Source organism: Embiotoca jacksoni, unplaced genomic scaffold (genome assembly GCF_022577435.1).
Source record: "Embiotoca jacksoni isolate LCO1_2020_lvr unplaced genomic scaffold, fEmbJac1.0.p SCAF_20, whole genome shotgun sequence".
In the NCBI taxonomy this organism is placed as follows: Eukaryota; Metazoa; Chordata; class Actinopteri; family Embiotocidae; genus Embiotoca; species Embiotoca jacksoni.
Genome location: NW_027185341.1, coordinates 11453545 through 11470897, shown reverse-complemented (window position 1 = coordinate 11470897; position 17353 = coordinate 11453545). Strand labels below are relative to the sequence as shown.

Genomic DNA, 17353 nt, shown 5'->3' with positions numbered 1-17353 from the left:
TTTCACACATTTTGTACCGTGGAAACCAATTGCACTAAACCTACATGTTGCACACGTGTTTTTTTTACATTTACTATTTTAATGGTGTTTCTATCCGTCAGTATTAGAGCTGCAACTAACTATTATTTTAGCGATCAATCAATCTGCAGATTATTTTCTCGATCAACTGTTTGGTCCGTAAAATATCTGTTTAAAAAAAAGTGTCAAATTTCTGAAACCTTAAGGGGGGTACCATGAAAGTTTCTTATGACTGAGCACTTCCAAAGGGTTCCCCCCCAAATCCAAAAGTCAGTGATTAAATGGGAAAATTCAGACCTGAATCTGACTTTTTTCCAATTCTTATAAAAAAATAAATAAAATATATATATGTATATATATATATATATATATATATGTATGTATATATATATATATATATACCACAGAAATGTGTATGTTTTGAGAATTTTTTTTTTTTAAAGTACAAAAACCAAGAAAAAAAAGTAGGAACATTTTTTTTTTTACCAACGAGGTAATGCCTGTGGCCTCGTTAGCAGTCCCTAAAAGTCCAACCCATCCACACACAAAAAAAGCAAAAGTACACCAATAACCAGTTAGTTGGTTAAGTTGGTTAACGTCAGTGAGTGTAATTGCTTTCTAAAAGCCTCATTTAAACCCAATGAGAAGTTCCACCAGTTAACCGTTACTCTAGTTGCACTATAGGACCTGTGTGCAATGCGTTTTTGCGACCGCTGGGACGTGTGCGCATTTGCGATTTCACCATGGACCTGAAACTCGAGCAGAGAGCATACATCAAATTTTGTGAAATGTTTTTTAGGAACAGATGTTGCAGAGAGCCGAAACCTGCAAGGAGTGGTGGGGAGGTTTGACTGTAGTTGCTGGTGAGAAGCTTTTGTGTGTGTGTGTGTGTGTGTGTGTGTGTGTGTGTGTGTGTGTGTGTGTGACATCGTTGGCATGTTTCCCATCAGAGGTTTCAGGATATCACAGTAAATCGAACGCCCCTCAAAAAGACCCGACTCCACACACTGCTTCATTTATTTCCGCTTTCTCAAGCATTTCAAATCTCGTTGCAGATTTCCCAAGTTTTCCACAAATTTCGATGATTGCTTTTTGCTCAAGTCATTGCTGATATCCCGAATGCACACGTATTAGCGGTAAAAAAAACAACGCGTGGAACACAGGTGCTGATGTTGATCGACCAACATAACTTGGAATATTTATTGACAAAGGTTCCTGCATACCATCAGTGTGCTGCGCTCTGTTGGTGTGCAACAGCAACAGTCAAGACTTTCTGATTACATTCTGATTCTGATTACATATACACATCAGATCATTTTAATAATATTTAACAGCCACTAAACCAACAGCTGTCAAGATTTTTCACAGTCTGAATTATTTGATGAAGAATCTGTTGGAAGAAGTAGTTTCTCCATTTAATTTGTACATGTTTCAGGAAGGATTATGCCATATTTTGCAATTATCAGCAGTATATTATACTGACATATTACTCCTCATCCAATGTATATATGTTTTTATGATATGATTTTGAATTGTATCCATTATTTATGACCTATGTTCCCAAAAGTTAAAATTCCAATTCCATTGTTGCCTGTCCAGACCAGTATGATGCCAAATGACCAGCAGAGCGACACAGAAGCAAATAATGAGGTGTATTCCAAAATATCATTTCATTGGTCTTCTTTTGTGGAATATAATTCCAGATTTACTATTTAGTTTTATAAATGACAAAAACACAGTTTTGGTACTAAATCCAACACTTCTCAGTTGTCGTAAATGCGACAAGTTAAATGGGACATTGTCAAGTTTCTAGAATTGCCACTCGTTTTGAGCGAAGCACAGACTGGATTTTAGCCGGCGGGACCTTCTGGTCAAGACTCAACTGTCCAACTTCACCCTCACATGGGCAGCAGGCATTACTACATAAATTCATGGTTTTTTTCCCACTTCCTATAATTAAAAGATCTGTTTTGATACTCCGATATCTCGATTATGCTTAACCACATAATTAAGACAAAAACAAAAATTATACTATTGATAAAAAAGTTAAAAAAACCCAACTCGTTGTTTGGAAATCTATTTAACGGTTGACTAGCTTAGTCACGAGCCTCGACTCTAGTGGATTTCCTGTGATTTCATGTTTGATCTGTTTTGAAATCACTTATTTAATTCATAATTAATCTATTAAACAAAAGGGAGTTGAAGAAGAAACAACAGATTTAATGCAAGGTTGAATTCTTAAAAAAGGACATAAAACTAAAAATGTTTTTCTAAAATACCTTCCTATTACACGATTTGACTTGAAGCCCCTTTTTTGGGGGGGAACTTTTTTCCTCGTTTCTGTAGTTACTGCTCAATACACTGTCCCCGCTTTTCTATGACGACATACGATGGGGAATGTTTGAGTCAAGCTGTTTTCGTTCCTTTCAGGAAGTTAATAGTGTTACAGGAAGCATTTCCACCCATGTGGTGCACAGACTTCCTCCAACAACCTGACCAAAGTGGGAAGAGTTCTCGCCGAAGCCCTCCTGAAGAAAACCTCGCGGCGTGCTACGGAGATGGAAACTCTCCCTCACGCATCTTTCCAGCAAAAGAAATAACAGATATAAGTTTGCGTTTGCGCCCAGCAAAGAAGGCATTTACTCAAAACAAATACAAACTAGGAGGTTTATGTTTTAAATAAATTTATAAAAAAAAAGCTTTTATCCATTGAAGCAGAACAAACACCTATCTCACTTGTTTCTCCTCCAGAACATAGAATACAATCTGAATAGACTTTTTAGTCGCCTAGACAGAATTAAAAGAATCAAGCCAAGAGACTGCCAACTTTAACACAAAGGTAATAAACACAGCCAATGATGACAGGGGAAAAACAAAACGGAAACTAAACCAATAAAAATGCAAAAATAAAAAAAGAACTAAGAGTTTAAGTGCAGCACTGGTCAGAATCATATAGCGTAGATTCAGTCTAGATTTTCTTCAGTTCCATATTCAGATAATCTGCTCAGGTACATTGTTTCTACATCCGTAACATGCAAGCTCGATGAAGTGTATAGTCAAATACACGAGAATATATTTTTGATCTCGTAGTATATTTCTAAAGTATGAAAAAAATCTGTAGATTTACAGTGATAAAAGAAATGTCATTTGCATGAATGAGCAGAAAAAAGAACATCCACTCCATAGTGTTTTTTTTTTTTTGAGAAAAAAAAAAAAAAGGAGACTACATTCATTTCACCGAACAGAGTCCACATACAAAAACAACAACAACAACAAAAAAAAAAGGATTCTCAAAATCTCGTGATGTTTTAAGTGTTCTCAAAGACCCCACTTATAGCTTTTAGTTATTTTAATTATTACTAGATAGTATCTGTGTGTTGGGAAACGGAGAAAACACTCAAAAAAGATCGAAAGATACACTTGTACAACGGAATACTGCATATCTACTCACGACTGGATTAGGTAGGTCGACATGGAGGCTAGCTGCCGAAGATGGGAATGTCCACACACACGTAAACACGTTTCCCTTTTGCGGTATACACTACTGGTGCTTGGCTGCTTTTTCTATCCGACACACAGTTAACGCTTGTCTGTGACGCTACCAGAATGAGGCTCCTTTATCTTCTTTGGGAGGAGTTTCGGGACTCCTCGCATGTTTTAATAAGTCTTTTTTTTTCTTCTTGAATTTGGAAATCTGAATTTGAAAATCTGTTTTGCTTTCGTTTTCTGTGCTTCATCTTACCATCTGGGTCTGAAACATCGAGGCTCCGCAGTCATTAGCAACTCCGATTCCATTTTTTCAATTTGGTCTTTTCGGTTTTTTTGCATCGTATTTTGTGGTTATAAAGAAAAGAGAAAGAGAGGGTGGGTGGGTGGGGGGGGGGTTGCACATTCTGTAATCCTTCTCTTTTTGGCACCTTGGAGTAGTTGATGACACCGGGTCAGATGGTGGGGTGAGATTGTGGACGTTATAGGCTCGATGCGTACGGGAGAGCAGGGGTCAGGATGCGGACCGGAGCGCTGGAGGAGGGCTACTTGCCACCGACCTGCTCGCTGACCCCTCCTTTCCCGGCTCGGTCCGTGGTGCCATTGTTGGCGGCCGCTGCGTCTGAATTCTGCTCCGTTTTCACCCTCTTTGGCTCGAGTTGGTCTTGCAGTTCTCCGTTCTGCCTTTTGGTGGGGAGGGAAGCTGAGGCAGAAGCGTGAGTTGCTAGGAGATGGAGAGGGTTCGCAATGGCTGATGGGAAAGAGGACGGTTAACAATTAGAGTCTGATATGGAGTGTGAAGTAATAGATGACAGTTCAGGAATTTATAGTACTGGCGGAATATTAGATAAATAAATGGAACAACAACAACAACAAAAAGTCTGCTTTTAATTCTAGTGCACCCGACTCCTGGAACAAAATACAGAATCTCCTTAAAATCAATTCACTTATTCCATTCACACATTTCCGAAGCTTGATTTTAAATCTCCAAACCTGTACTTGTAATTGTTTTATATAACTGTACTTTACTGCTGTTTTATCTACTCAAACTACATAACTTATATTTTAATGCTTCTTATATAACCTTCTTATTTTTGTTAATTTCAATTCACCTTTCAAGTTAATCTTCCTTCATCTGACCGTAAACGGTTAACTAGAAGCTCAACTGTGGTTACAATCTCATCTCTGTCAACTCGGTCTTATTGCTGTGATCACTGTTTTTATTTGTTCTTTGCTCTGTAAATGACTCGATGTCATTGTAAATGAGGGTCACCCTCAATGAATTCTCGAGTATAAATAAAGGTTGAATGATTGAATGAATTACTATGAACAACAATCTTTAAAAAAAAGAATACAGGTTTTAGCATACAGCATAGCGTAGAATACCAGATGAATCAACGGAATAAAACCTGACAGTGAACTGACCGAACAGAAAAGTCTGCTCCTGTCTCTCAACATAACGTAGCGTTAGCTACCCTGCAGGTGGAAACAGGTTGAACAAAAGGAGAATCTCCACACCGATCAGTTGAACTGCCGGTGCTTCAGATCAGTCTGCTGCAGCTCGTTGGTACTCAAGAAAAAAAAAAAAAAAAAAAAAAAAAAAGTCGGATCGGCTTGAACCAATCTGTCTGTAAGGAAACTACCAACCGCTGCAACTATATTTAGAAAAAAAAAACCTCTCCACTTCCGTGTCATTGCACTTAACCACGGTCAAACACTTGATATTAATAAACATAAATAAAAAGGCAACAAGTTCAAGTGAACGCCCGCTGTGTGCAGCGGCGTGGGCGGAGTCGTCACCGTGCGGCCACAGTTCTACGGGAGCATTGCGGTGGGCGGAGTCAAGTACGTCTTCACCTATTTCCACAGCGAGCTGCTCTCTAGAAACAGGAAATCATACTTACGAACAGGCATCCAACGAAAGGACAATGGTGGCTGACACAACGGCACATTTCGAAAAGGGCCGTTTGACGGCAAGTTAAAGTGGTGAAAACATTCTACGTGCAGTACAGTGAACACTTAATATTGACTTTTTTTAGGTGGCTGAAGTACGTTTTGTTGGCGACTCTCTCCAAAGCAGTGCATTGCTTAACTTCTGTGCCAGTACAGCCAACAACAAATCCGAACTATCCCTTCAATGCGAACTCAAACCTTTCAATACATCCATACCACAAGCGCGCATACGTCCTGAGCAGCGAGTCCCTGCTACGGGTTCGGCCGACCCGGACCTTTGCCGTCTCTCATTCCCACTCACTTCCTGTCACTCTCCACTACCACTGTCAACATACAAGTCGGACAAATGCCATATTCAACATGTAATGGCTAGCCCCTTATGATGGCTAATGCAAGACCTGAAAAGTGAAAGTCATGAAATGACCTTGAAATTCCACACTTCCAGTACATTTTTCACATTAAAAGCCAAAGAGTAATAGTAAGATCAGTACCCGTGGAGAGTGCTGAGGCAGCTTGAATACAAGTGAAAAACTGGAATTAATTACTGAAGCAAAACGCTATTTCAAAGTAACACAACTACTGTGGAAACGCACAAGTTATCATGTTGGAATGGAAGTCGTGTTTGCTAGTTCATTTCACCACCCAACATTTTTTCTTTACCTTTATTACAGACAATTACTTAAATACTGGCTATTCTATGAGAGTTGACGGTAGACGTGTGTGTGTGTGTGTGTGTGTGTGTGTGTGTGTGTGTGTGTGTGTGTGTGTGTGTGTGTGTGTGTGAGACCCACCTGTGCTGGCAGCAGTAGTGATGGGGACCAGATGAGTGCCGTTCTGTGTGATGGCCTTTATTGGGAGCTGGTGATGACCGAGCGGGGCTTGTTGCAAGATGGTGACCGTTGTCAAGGGAGCGGCCTGTGAGCTCTGGATGATGCGACTGACTCCCCCTATAGACGAGGCTGTGATGGATGGCACCGGCTCCACTTTTACTGTACACGGGAGGAGAAAGTCTATGAAACTGAATACAATACTTACAACTTTATATCTAATGACAACATTTTGGTCCACGGGGAATTTGGTGTGAATGACAATTTGCAAGCAGCATCACCTTTGATTTCTTGATGCTCTCCTCCTCCATTCTCCTGAGGTTCTGGGATCAGTGTAGCAGCGGATTGTCCGCTAACAGTTGCCATGGTGACGGCCGGGATCTGATGGACGACGTGCACCGTCTGCATGACGGGGGCAGAATTTACCGTTGTTGTTACGATGGCTGGCGTTGCCATGGCATAGGTCACAGGCTTCATGGTCGTTTGAGGCATCGTACGTTGCACAGCGATCAATACTGGCTGGTTGCTGAGGGGGGAGCCTATCAGAGGGCGGGGAGAGGTGTGTGTGTGGGGGGGGGGGGAGGGGTAAAGGTCAGTGAGACTGCCATTTACTTAGATAAAAAGGGACACAAATAAGACACACCGTCACATGAAAAGGTCAAAAATTAAATAACAATGGTAGCATTGTCCTCTTAATTTTGCCACAAATAATCTACAACATGTCAGTTTACATGAGATCTTTCGCAAGAGTATCTGATAAACGGTGCCGTGAAAGGGACAACACTTTTTTTAATGCACTGTTTTACCAGGGGAGTTCTGTGCAAAGCGAGCCTCTTGAATTACAGCGAGTTTGGGCTGGACTGTAGTGGTTTGGGTGGGGGCTGGCGGTGGGGTTGGCTCTGGCTCCATGGGAACCGGGGACCCCTCTCTGGACAGGCTGTCTGGAGTCTGGACCCCGCTGGAGTGGGCAGAGAGTGCCCCTGTGTGGTTGGGAGAAGCTGGCGCACTCCTGGGACAGTGAAAGAAAAGCAGGGTTCATCGGCGCTGTATAAAACCTCTCACTCAAACCGTACATGGCAGTGAGTGTTGAAAGTAATACGCTCATGTTTAGCATCAAGTCCGTGTTCACCTGGATGAGAGCGGCCCCAAAGGGGTCCTGAAGCAGGGCACTCCTCTCGGCCGGCGCTTCCTGAAGGCTTGTTCAATCAGCTTGCCCTCCGAGGCCGGGTCGATCCTCCAGAACGAGCCTTTGCCCGGCTCCTCCTGAGAGCGGGCCACTTTGATGAAGTACCGGTTCAGGGACAGGTTGTGGCGGATCGAGTTCTATGTACACACACACACACACACACACACACACACACACACACAAAATACACAAACATTGTTGTAAAAGTCAAAATGATGGGGGTGGGTAGAGCATTTGTGTTTTACAGTGTTGGAATACTCCCTTGTTGTTGCATGACTCGCACCATATGCAACTCATGACAGGTGTGTGGCCAGAAGTGCATTAGTTTGATGAAAATAAAAAAGGCATTCTTAGGTAAGATTTACCTAATTATTATTAATATTACCAAAGCTGAAACAGTAATTTATTCTAACCGGGCCGCCACAGCAGAACCCGCGAATGGGAAACTCTGGATCTGAAGATATGTACTCGGAAAAGGTAGAACAGTGAGAGAAAGAACATAATGGCTTTTCTTTGTGTGCATATGTTGCCTTAAAGTCTAGTCCAGTCAAAATGTATTTGTATAGCACATTGAAAACACAACAAAGGTTGACCAAAGTGCTGCACATCGACACACAGTCATGCATTCGAACAGACTTGATCAATAAAAACAAGTAACATCCAAATCAAGATAAGGGTAATAGTGCATCTTCTCCACATGCTTCTGAGTGAATGACATTGCAATTCGTAGGTCACGGAATCTTGTAAATGACGACATGATCTAAAACGTGTTCACGTCATAGTTGAGCACAAAAATGAGAATTTATATATAAAAAAAAAAGAAACAAGAGAGAGTGACCAAACTAAGTCTTTATTATTATTATTATTCCACCACAAAGCTACCGTAAATATAAGACAGTTGTACCAGATAAGGAAGACACTGACCTGCCAGCCTTTATCAGCGGTCCGGTAGTAGGGATAGTTCTTGGTAATGTGAGTGTATATTCCATTCAGTGTTAGCTGTTTATCTGGAGCCATGGTGATAGCTTGGACTATTAGCTGTGCATATGAATATGGTGGTTTGGAGTCATCCTGCGGAATATGAAAAAAAGTTAAATTCATGTGTTGTTGGAAAAAAAAATAATTGTCATGCATGTTTTTGCACACAGACACAGACAGACAGAGAGAAAGACACACACACACACACACACACACACACACACACACACACACACACAGTTCAACCAGGATCTGTGCTACAAAGTCTATGCTGCGCTGAGCGTTGGGCAATTTTTAGACTTCAATGTGATGTTCACAGCGCTCAAATCCATTGAGACTTCTTTCAAGTCTGCTGCCTTCATCATGCACACTCTTGTTTCTGATATCTACTTTGAATCCATGTTCAAAATCCCTCAGACATATCAACAATATGAAATATTGTAATAAAATACAATATGGCACTGCTTTTGCCCAGTTTTTCCACTCGGCTCCGGACCGTTTTGCTCTCACCTTTGGGCTGTCTTCACCTGAGGCCTCCTTGTCATTTTCTGATTGGGAATTGTCTCCTATGAGGTCGGCGGCCAAAACACGGCCCATCCTGTAGCTGGAGAGTCCGGCCCCCCGCGGACTTGACGGACAGGAGTTTGCCGCACTGTGAAATACATTCACAAAACACATCTCTTTGATTTGTGCCACTGAAAAATTAGCCTCAGGTTAAAAAAAAACAAAAAACAACAACTCCTTTTTAATTATCCACAAACACAAGTTGACCACTCATACCTGATGGTGCCGGTCGGTGAAGGCAGTGGGCTCATGAGGTGGGAAATGTTGTCTGGAATGTTTATAGTCAGTGGTGAAATTTGGGGTTGGACGGGCTTGACCGGTGATTCCGGCACGTTCCTTGGCTCCTTCTTGTCACTGAACAGGGCTGTAAATGTGATCTTTATACTTGTGCTGGGGAAGCGGAAACAACACCTGAGAAAGGAAGAGAAGCGCAAAACAAAACAAAACATAAAGCATGTGTATAATGCAGACATCTTCCTATTTTAAATCAGTGGCATAACACAGCCAGTGATTTGAGTGCATATTACAATGTTACTGTGCAGACAAGCTTCCTGACGAGCAACAAGCAAAGCCAAAAAGGTGCAACTTGAAGCTCAGAGAGAAGCACTAAGAGTCAGCTTCACACTGTTTAAATATGGACGTCCACCATCACCATTACGCAACAGATCATGTCTAACATGTCTAATTTATTATTAATGGAGTATATTTGGATCAGCAGCTGACATCTCAATTTGAATTCCTACTATGGCTGGCGACAACATGAATAAGCCCTGCCTAAACATTTATGAGGTTTTAACTGTAAACACAAGAGCTGAAAAATAAAATAAGTGAAGAGGAGCAGTGTAAACAGGCAGTGAGGAACATGAGGCCAAGTTGACATTGAGCCAGATTAATGTAACACGCACCTTAACGTTGTGGGTACCATTGTAACACGATGCCATGTTTAAAAATTGTGTTGGACAACCTACGTAACAATAGTTCATCACTAGCGTCTAGTTGGAGTTCAACGATCAGCCTGTGTTTGGTGGCGTGTTGAGCGGGAGACGAGCAGCTCGAGTTAACCCCAAAACAAATAAAGTCGAACCAAATCCTGTTACAACTCACACATTTGAATGTTTCGTATTTCAGTAAATGCATTGAAGTAGTTGGACGGTTTTTAATTGTTGGGGGACCGTCTGCAATTCGGCACATGTTCTATCAAAAATAAATACAACAAACATATCACTTTTTTACGTTAGGGGCCATCTTCCACGAGATGCGTTATAGTGACTAGCAGGGCACCAATTCTTTGACTCTGACGTTTCACTGACGTCTTGCTTGGTCGATGTGTACGCCGAATTAAGCACGTAAGCAAAACCAATAACCCACGATTGTGAATCAAGTTCAGCGTATTTTTGTAGTAAATATGAGCATCGGTATTACTACACTCCCATATTTGGTATGGAGATTAGGTGTGACGTTATTGCCAATACACACACGGAGCGGCACAGCTCCGGCTCGGTGTTGCTTGACACAGCACGTGTAACACTGCTGCGGGGTAACAAAACAATAACAACACACGAGCCCATAAATCCGCATGTATATTATCATTTCAAACACACTGGTTCTATCAATCTTACATTCGTGGAAGCTGGAGAGGTGGAGCCCCTCTTCTCTGGAACACCCCATCAACAAACACCCCGTTTTTTCCAAGGCATCGAAGATAGAATTCCCCAGTGCCAGTGCCATCTTCCCCTGCGGTGAATATTTCGAGGTGCCGCCGGGATATGAAGCTGGAGTGTCCCATGCTGACGTCCACCGAACCCTGCGAAGAGTTCCGGCCGATGGTCACCGACTTTTTCTTCATCAGATACTCGAATTCTCGGCCCTCGAGCCGGGCTACCGCCGACCCCGACATCCCGCTTACCATCGCCATCTTCTTAAGGTACTGGGTAGAGATTTTGGAAGTGTGTGTTAAAGCGCGTGTATTAAGCGGTTGCAGGGAATTGAAGGGGGAATAATTTTTGGGGTTTGTGAAATAAGGGGGGATCCAATTTTACACCGTGGAGAATTAAGCTAGGAACGTGCCAGACCGGGGACACAGCGGCTCCGACCCACCGCCGTGAAGAAGAGGAAAAAAAGAGGCTACGGACCAATCAAAAGCCGCCAAACGGACGCATGTACTTCGACAGACAATCCGCTCAACCAATGAGAAACTGACCTGGGTAGGCAGATGTGTGGTGTTTACCAATGACAACAATAATAAAAATAACCGTAGGAAATCGTGTTCGGTTGCAGTGCAGGCTGACACGCAGATGGACGGAGAGATGTAAAATGCGGCGTCGTGATTTCAAGGAGTGGAATTTGATGTAGACAAGACCAGAGGAAGCTCAACTGCTCAGACTGTTCATCATGATATTTTGATCTTTGGAGAGACATTTCTCGGCTTGTCTTCTCCTTTTTTATTTAAGGGGGCAGAGCTTAATGGTCTTAATGCTCCCTCGTTTGTCGATTAGTATTCTAAAAATATTAAGTATTTACATACCACTAAAAATGATGTCATCTCTAAAAGCTCTACATTCATACGTTTCATACGTCAAGAATGAATTATATAATTCTTGGATAGCGTCTAAGTTACTTAAAGCTGCATTAACTGTTTTATTTGTTTATTGATTGTCCGCAATCAAGTTTTAAAAACAATATGATATCAACACTATGATAAATACTGGCTAACTCTTGCCTATTTACACACACAGCAGATGTAAAGCAACATTATCATTTATGTGGTGTTGTTTTTGTTGCAATTCCAATATTCTTCCAGCTCTGCTTTTGGTCTCCCATCAACTCCTGAGAAAAATATCTGACTCAGGCTGCTGTTCACTCGATAGTCACAATCTACTGAACACAGGCTGCTGTATATCAACTATCTGGCGATACAGTGTTTGGTGCCCACGACAAACAGAATAGCATTTGGTGCTGGATAGATGAGCCTTTTTTTCATTAGAAACAGTGGCCTGCTGGCACAGGTGGGAGCAGCGAGAGTGAATGCAAGCAGTAAATCAGTAAGTTGAAAGATCAAAACAATGTGCCGAAAAAGGCTGAAAACACTGTAAAGCTGAGTGGAGCAACAGCATGGGGTGATAATTCATTTTGTACGGCATCTTTAACATTGTGCATAGTTGTTTGATCTCTTTTTAATAAGAACATTAATTAGAGAATCTTTAAAGAGAGTAATATCCAAGTAAATCATCCGTAATGTTCCTATTCTATTTCTTTTGTTGTGTCCCTCTATGTTATGCAGTTATATTCAGTTTTTTTGTTTCAATAACATACACAACAATTCATCTCATAACTGATGAAAGCTGGTGACACGAACAGGAAATTGTGCTGAGACCAGACCGTTTCATTTCGGTTTGGTCTTCTCGATCTACAAATGTGTGTGGGCCGCGTCCTTCGAAGGAAGCAGCCCCAGAATTTGGACTCAGCTGTAGACCATACCTATCCAGAATTACAGCTTTGTGGTTGTAGGCCTCCGTCAACCTGTACAAGTCGCAGTTTACATCGTTATCTGGATATTGACTCAAATAATATATATAGTCAAAACTTTGAAAAATCCTTGCAAGTGTTCGTAGAATTGGCCAATAAAGCTGATTGAGAGTAGACAAAGCTTCAAATATCCATGGACGTGGGGCACCACCCAAGATTGGTGTCACCACTTAATAATCCAACCAAATATCCCTGTTCCTGAGTCACGGTATAGAATAATGGCCAGAAAAGTGTTTTGTTGAACATTATGATGTAACAGTGCATAGTTTCACCTTTTAGATATAACATTTCATTACTTCACTTTTTTATCCTATTAGACCTATGTGGGAAAAGTTTGTGCTAAATTAATTTGTAAATAGTGTTGGGACAGATGTGAGGTCACAGTGACCTTAACGCCCAACATCTAATCAACCAATCCTTGAATCCTGCTCTGTCCCTTTGGGATTTTATGGAATTTGTTTTGGTATTCTTAATTGAAAATGCCTGATTTTGCGTCGTCTTTAATCAAAAATTGCAACTTAATGGACTTTTATATGATTTCTTTGGGGGAGCAAAACATGAACTTTATGATGATCTACTCTACCAGCTGAGCCAAAGCTGCCCCAAGACGGTCCCGACCAAAGGATCAAAATTTGGTTCAACTAAGAGAGGTGGTCCTCGGTCGGATCAAACGGAACCCTGTTTCAGTTCATTTGCAGTGTCAAAAATCTTTTTGAGGGCTTTGGACCAAGTATAGGAAATTGATGCCGCATATCATCACTGCTTAAATACCAGAAGAAAAAGATCCGAAAAAGAAGGAATAATTAGTCATGGTAGCACACGAGGAGAGGATATAACGATGATTGCACCTCTAAATAAAAGTTAGACTTGTCGAGGTTAAAACACCCAAAGATAATCACTTTGTATAATCATAGGCATATACTGCACATCACAGAAATATTTGAATTCTAATCTTTTATTTAAAATTTTGTTGTTAAAACAGGAGCTTTAAATGCTTTTAAACAATATTTTATATTTAATTAATAATAATAATAATAATAATAATAATATGAATTCAACATATACTGTAAGCGCAAAAGCAAGATGCAGTTTCTTGACTGGAAATGTGCATAAAACAAATTTGATTTGTGATATTCCTGACTTTGAACCTCAGAATTTTGAAATGTTTGCTGACTTTTCTGAGAAATGGCGGACACCAATGTTAGTTCATTTTTTGTTGGATGGTAAGTTATTCTTCTGCTAACTTACAAAGCTCTTAATGGCCCATCTCCATCTTATTCAAAAGTCTTATAGTACCCAATCATCCTAGTTGAGCACTTTTCTCTCAGAGTGCTTAGTTATGCTCTTGTAAGCCAATAGGCTGCTGAAGGACCTTCCATGATGCACTGAGCTCCTCTCCTACTTCCTGTCACTCTCCATGCATGTTTACGTCACTGTTAAATCTCATTACCTATATGCCTTGTCTGTCTTAAAGTTTTGTTTATTGTTTGTTATGTCGCTTTGCAGGTTTGTGCTGCATGTTTCTGGTCTGCGATTACTGGAGCCACCATCAGTTTATTGTTTTCTGTTCTTTTCTGTCCTCTTCTCCCTTCACCTAAAATGATCGATGCAGATGGCCGCCCACCTCTGAGTCTGGTTCTTTTGAACATTTCTTCCTGTTAAAAGGACATTTTTACCTCTTAGCTGTCGCTGATGTGGGAATTGCTGAATTATTGGGTTCCTCTCTGTAATGTTGTAAGATTCTGTTGTGTAAGTTGTGTAAAATCTTAAGTAATTGAATTATGATGTTGTAATTTCGGTTGTACAGGAAATTGTTCTTCCTAATTTAATAATATGTTTGAGGAAAATGTTGATGCTCCCATTGGCCTCATCTTTCACCTCTGTCATTATACCTTTGCATTTCCTGTATTACAAAACCTACCCACTAGCTTGATAAATTGTTAGCCTCTGTGGCTTCTTGACGTTGACAACAAAACGTTTTTTGACATCCATAACTTCAAAATATATTGTTTTATATATATATGATAATATGTAGTCTGTTTTATTTGGTAAAAAGATTCGCTTTAGAAGCTCCAAAGAGAATTAGTGAATGGGCTTTGAGTTTAAATGATTATTTTTTAAGATTTAATTTACATTGATATTGGGTTTGTTTCTTACTGTAAGATGGAACAGCATTCTTTTTTTTTTTATTACTTTTACTCTGTAAGACAAATTAAAGTTGATCCCATATAAAGATTTTACCATCCAAAATGTTTAAACTGATCTGGGTTAAATATGAGTGACTGTAAGTGTTCAGCCTCATCTGTATTAGATTTAATCATATTTCTGATGCAGTGAATGTTCAGCATGAAAACAAGTTGATAATTTTCTACTAGTATTTAAAGCGGAAGATGATTATTTTTACCAATCATAGTGATTGTTGTAAATGAGTTAAAAATACCAGTCGAGTGCTGCCACCTGCTGGTTTTTAATTGTCATGCAGGGATGTCTGAGGCAACCCTCTTTGTATGACCTGAGGTGCATACTACTGTACCAGTGAGTTTATATTTGCAGAGGTCTTAGGGCATTAGATACTATATAAAAGGAGAAGTTAAACAGTTTTAGATGTTGTATTGTTATAAATATCCTGAAAATTCTCTATTTGATTCAAAGTCTTTAAGTGCAACAAAACCAATAAGCATGCATACAAAGTGGAAGGATTATTCCTTTTAGTCAATAGATTATTCTTTATTTCTGAAAGGGGGTGGGGGGATGGGGGGAGTGTGCCTGAATCAATTTGTACATTAACCTGAATTTGAAGGCATGGAAGGTACATTTACCTGCATTCAAAAGCAATACATGTTTTATTACCCACTAAATAAAGACGTTATTTACAGCTTACAAATTCTTCTTAAAGGCAATCTATTAGGCCATAATAGAATGTAAAGTAGATGAGAATTAAAGATGAAGATATGGTGTGACTAATAAAAAAATTCCTAGGGCCAAGAAGAATAACTAACTTGAGGAAGGGTTAATTTAATCCTCATATTAGTGAGTTCACATGCTAGTTAAATTTATTATTATGTTAATTGCTGGCACCCACTCATTTCAGCTACTATTCAACAGGTAGAGGTGTATCTTAAAACAGCGACTCTCCACAGAGACCAGACTAATGAAATACTTTTAACCAAGGAGGCACCTCATTAATGTATTGGGAACTCCAGTCAGTGAAAAGGAAACTCTGGGATAAAATATGATCTTAAGTGAGGAATTTACAGGAAACACAGCTGAACAGTTTTGTAATGAAATTTGAATGTGTAGAGAGAGAAATGGTTCCATATCAGGCTTTGTTTTTAAGCAGCCATGGTCGGGAAAGAAATGACAGATACAACTGGATTTACTCTCCACAATATGGCTGCTTGTATTTAGACCTCAGTTAAAGGCTGTTAAAAGTAATCATAGTAACGTAACATTTTAAAAGTAACATTCCCAAACACTGATGGACACATAATTTTTTTTTTTTAAATCATCATCATCATTATTACATTCAGGGATAAAGGTAAGGTAAAATTAGATTAACATTTATGTTAGGGTAAAGGTTAGACTCTGGAAATTATTGTCCATGCTATGTCCTCTGAAGTGGTGGACACATGACTTTTCACAGGAAATCTGGCATCTGGCTGCTGGACTTGACATATAACTTTTTACAAGAAAACAATAAACCTTAATAATAATTACAAGTTGCTATACAAAACCAACATGCAGCAACTATTTAGTCCAGAGTTTACTTTTATAGCAAAACAGCAGCCACACTTTGCTGTTTCTAAAGCTGCAGACCCTCTATTAACTCTATTACTGAAAGTGAAATATGTCGAACGTTGGCTGACCTTTGAACATTTTGTTTGTTATGCAGTAAAAACAAATTTAAGTAAAAATGAAGTGCTGGAAAATAAAATCTATTAAAATGGTTCTGCTGAAAAGATCATTTTCAGCCTAATAGAAGTAGTAAATTCAAGCTCAACTTTTGAATACTGTGGAGTTTACAATTTGAAGTGTAAATAATTTATGAAATCATTTTCAAGGTTATTATTAAATATTGATAAATGGAGGGATGCAAGAGAACACTGTTTGTTGTTTGTGTATTTTCCCGTCATATTGGCCGAAGTTTCTCCAAAATATAAATTAGTTTTTGTCATAACATGAGCCACTATTTACCTGGTAAACCTGAAAAATCTGTATCTGTACTTTTGTAAATAATATGATGCAACAAAAACTGTGAGTGTTCAAGTAAAGTTGTCATCGTGTCATCTTGTAGTGTAGTACTTGAATAAGTTTACACGGCTGGCCTCTCCTGTCAACTCCATCACATTTTGATTTTGCTATTTGTAGCATTACAGTGCTGCTGCAGTGTGAAGTGCTGGCAGGATTACCACCAACCAAACACCAGACCGACAGGCTTTGCAGGGACTTAATACCCGTCGTCTTTCTCACCATGGCTCTGAGTCAAACAGTGTCATGTTCACTTGACCCAGGCCGGGCGTGTTGGTGTTTTGCGAATGTGTGCTAGACGTGCATTGTGTAGCAGTAATGAAAGGACGCGTTAGGTGTGAGGTGGAACATGATCTCCCAGAGACAGACAGTGGGATTGTGACACCTTAGAATCACATGTCAACCAGCTCAAAGTAAATTCTCCTGGAGTTGTTTGAGCGGTGAGGGTGAAGTTGTGAATTAGTAATGCACAGCTGACACATTTCAGAATATTCCCTTTGTGTGAGGCTAAATGGCTGTATGGTCAAGCGCTTTGAAAACATAGCAGCTTTTCTAAAGAGATAGTGAA

General features: G+C 40.0%; 1 protein-coding gene across 1 annotated transcript; it reads right to left on the bottom strand.

Moving 5' to 3' along the window:
- Positions 1-1185: 1185 nt before the first annotated feature.
- foxk2a (forkhead box K2a) lies at positions 1186-11130 on the bottom strand. Its single transcript, XM_069156256.1, has 9 exons — positions 10632-11130; positions 9229-9423; positions 8959-9100; positions 8395-8541; positions 7414-7607; positions 7091-7293; positions 6566-6823; positions 6249-6446; positions 1186-4255 (listed from the first exon to the last, which is right to left on the bottom strand). The coding sequence occupies exons 1-9, from the start codon at positions 10925-10927 to the stop codon at positions 4050-4052; spliced, it is 1839 nt and encodes a 612-aa protein (XP_069012357.1). The 5' UTR covers positions 10928-11130; the 3' UTR covers positions 1186-4049.
- Between the last annotated feature and the right edge of the window lie 6223 nt (positions 11131-17353).

Excerpts from the sequence above, each read along its gene's own strand:
- foxk2a (XM_069156256.1), bottom strand. The coding sequence starts at position 10,927 with ATGGCGATGGTAAGCGGGATGTCGGGGTCGGCGGTAGCCCGGCTCGAG. Across the intron at positions 9,424-10,631 it reads CCTCTCCAGCTTCCACGAAT|GTGTTGTTTCCGCTTCCCCA; the intron begins GTAAGATTGATA and ends TTCCTTTCTCAG. Across the intron at positions 7,608-8,394 it reads CCGCTGATAAAGGCTGGCAG|AACTCGATCCGCCACAACCT; the intron begins GTCAGTGTCTTC and ends GTGTGTACATAG.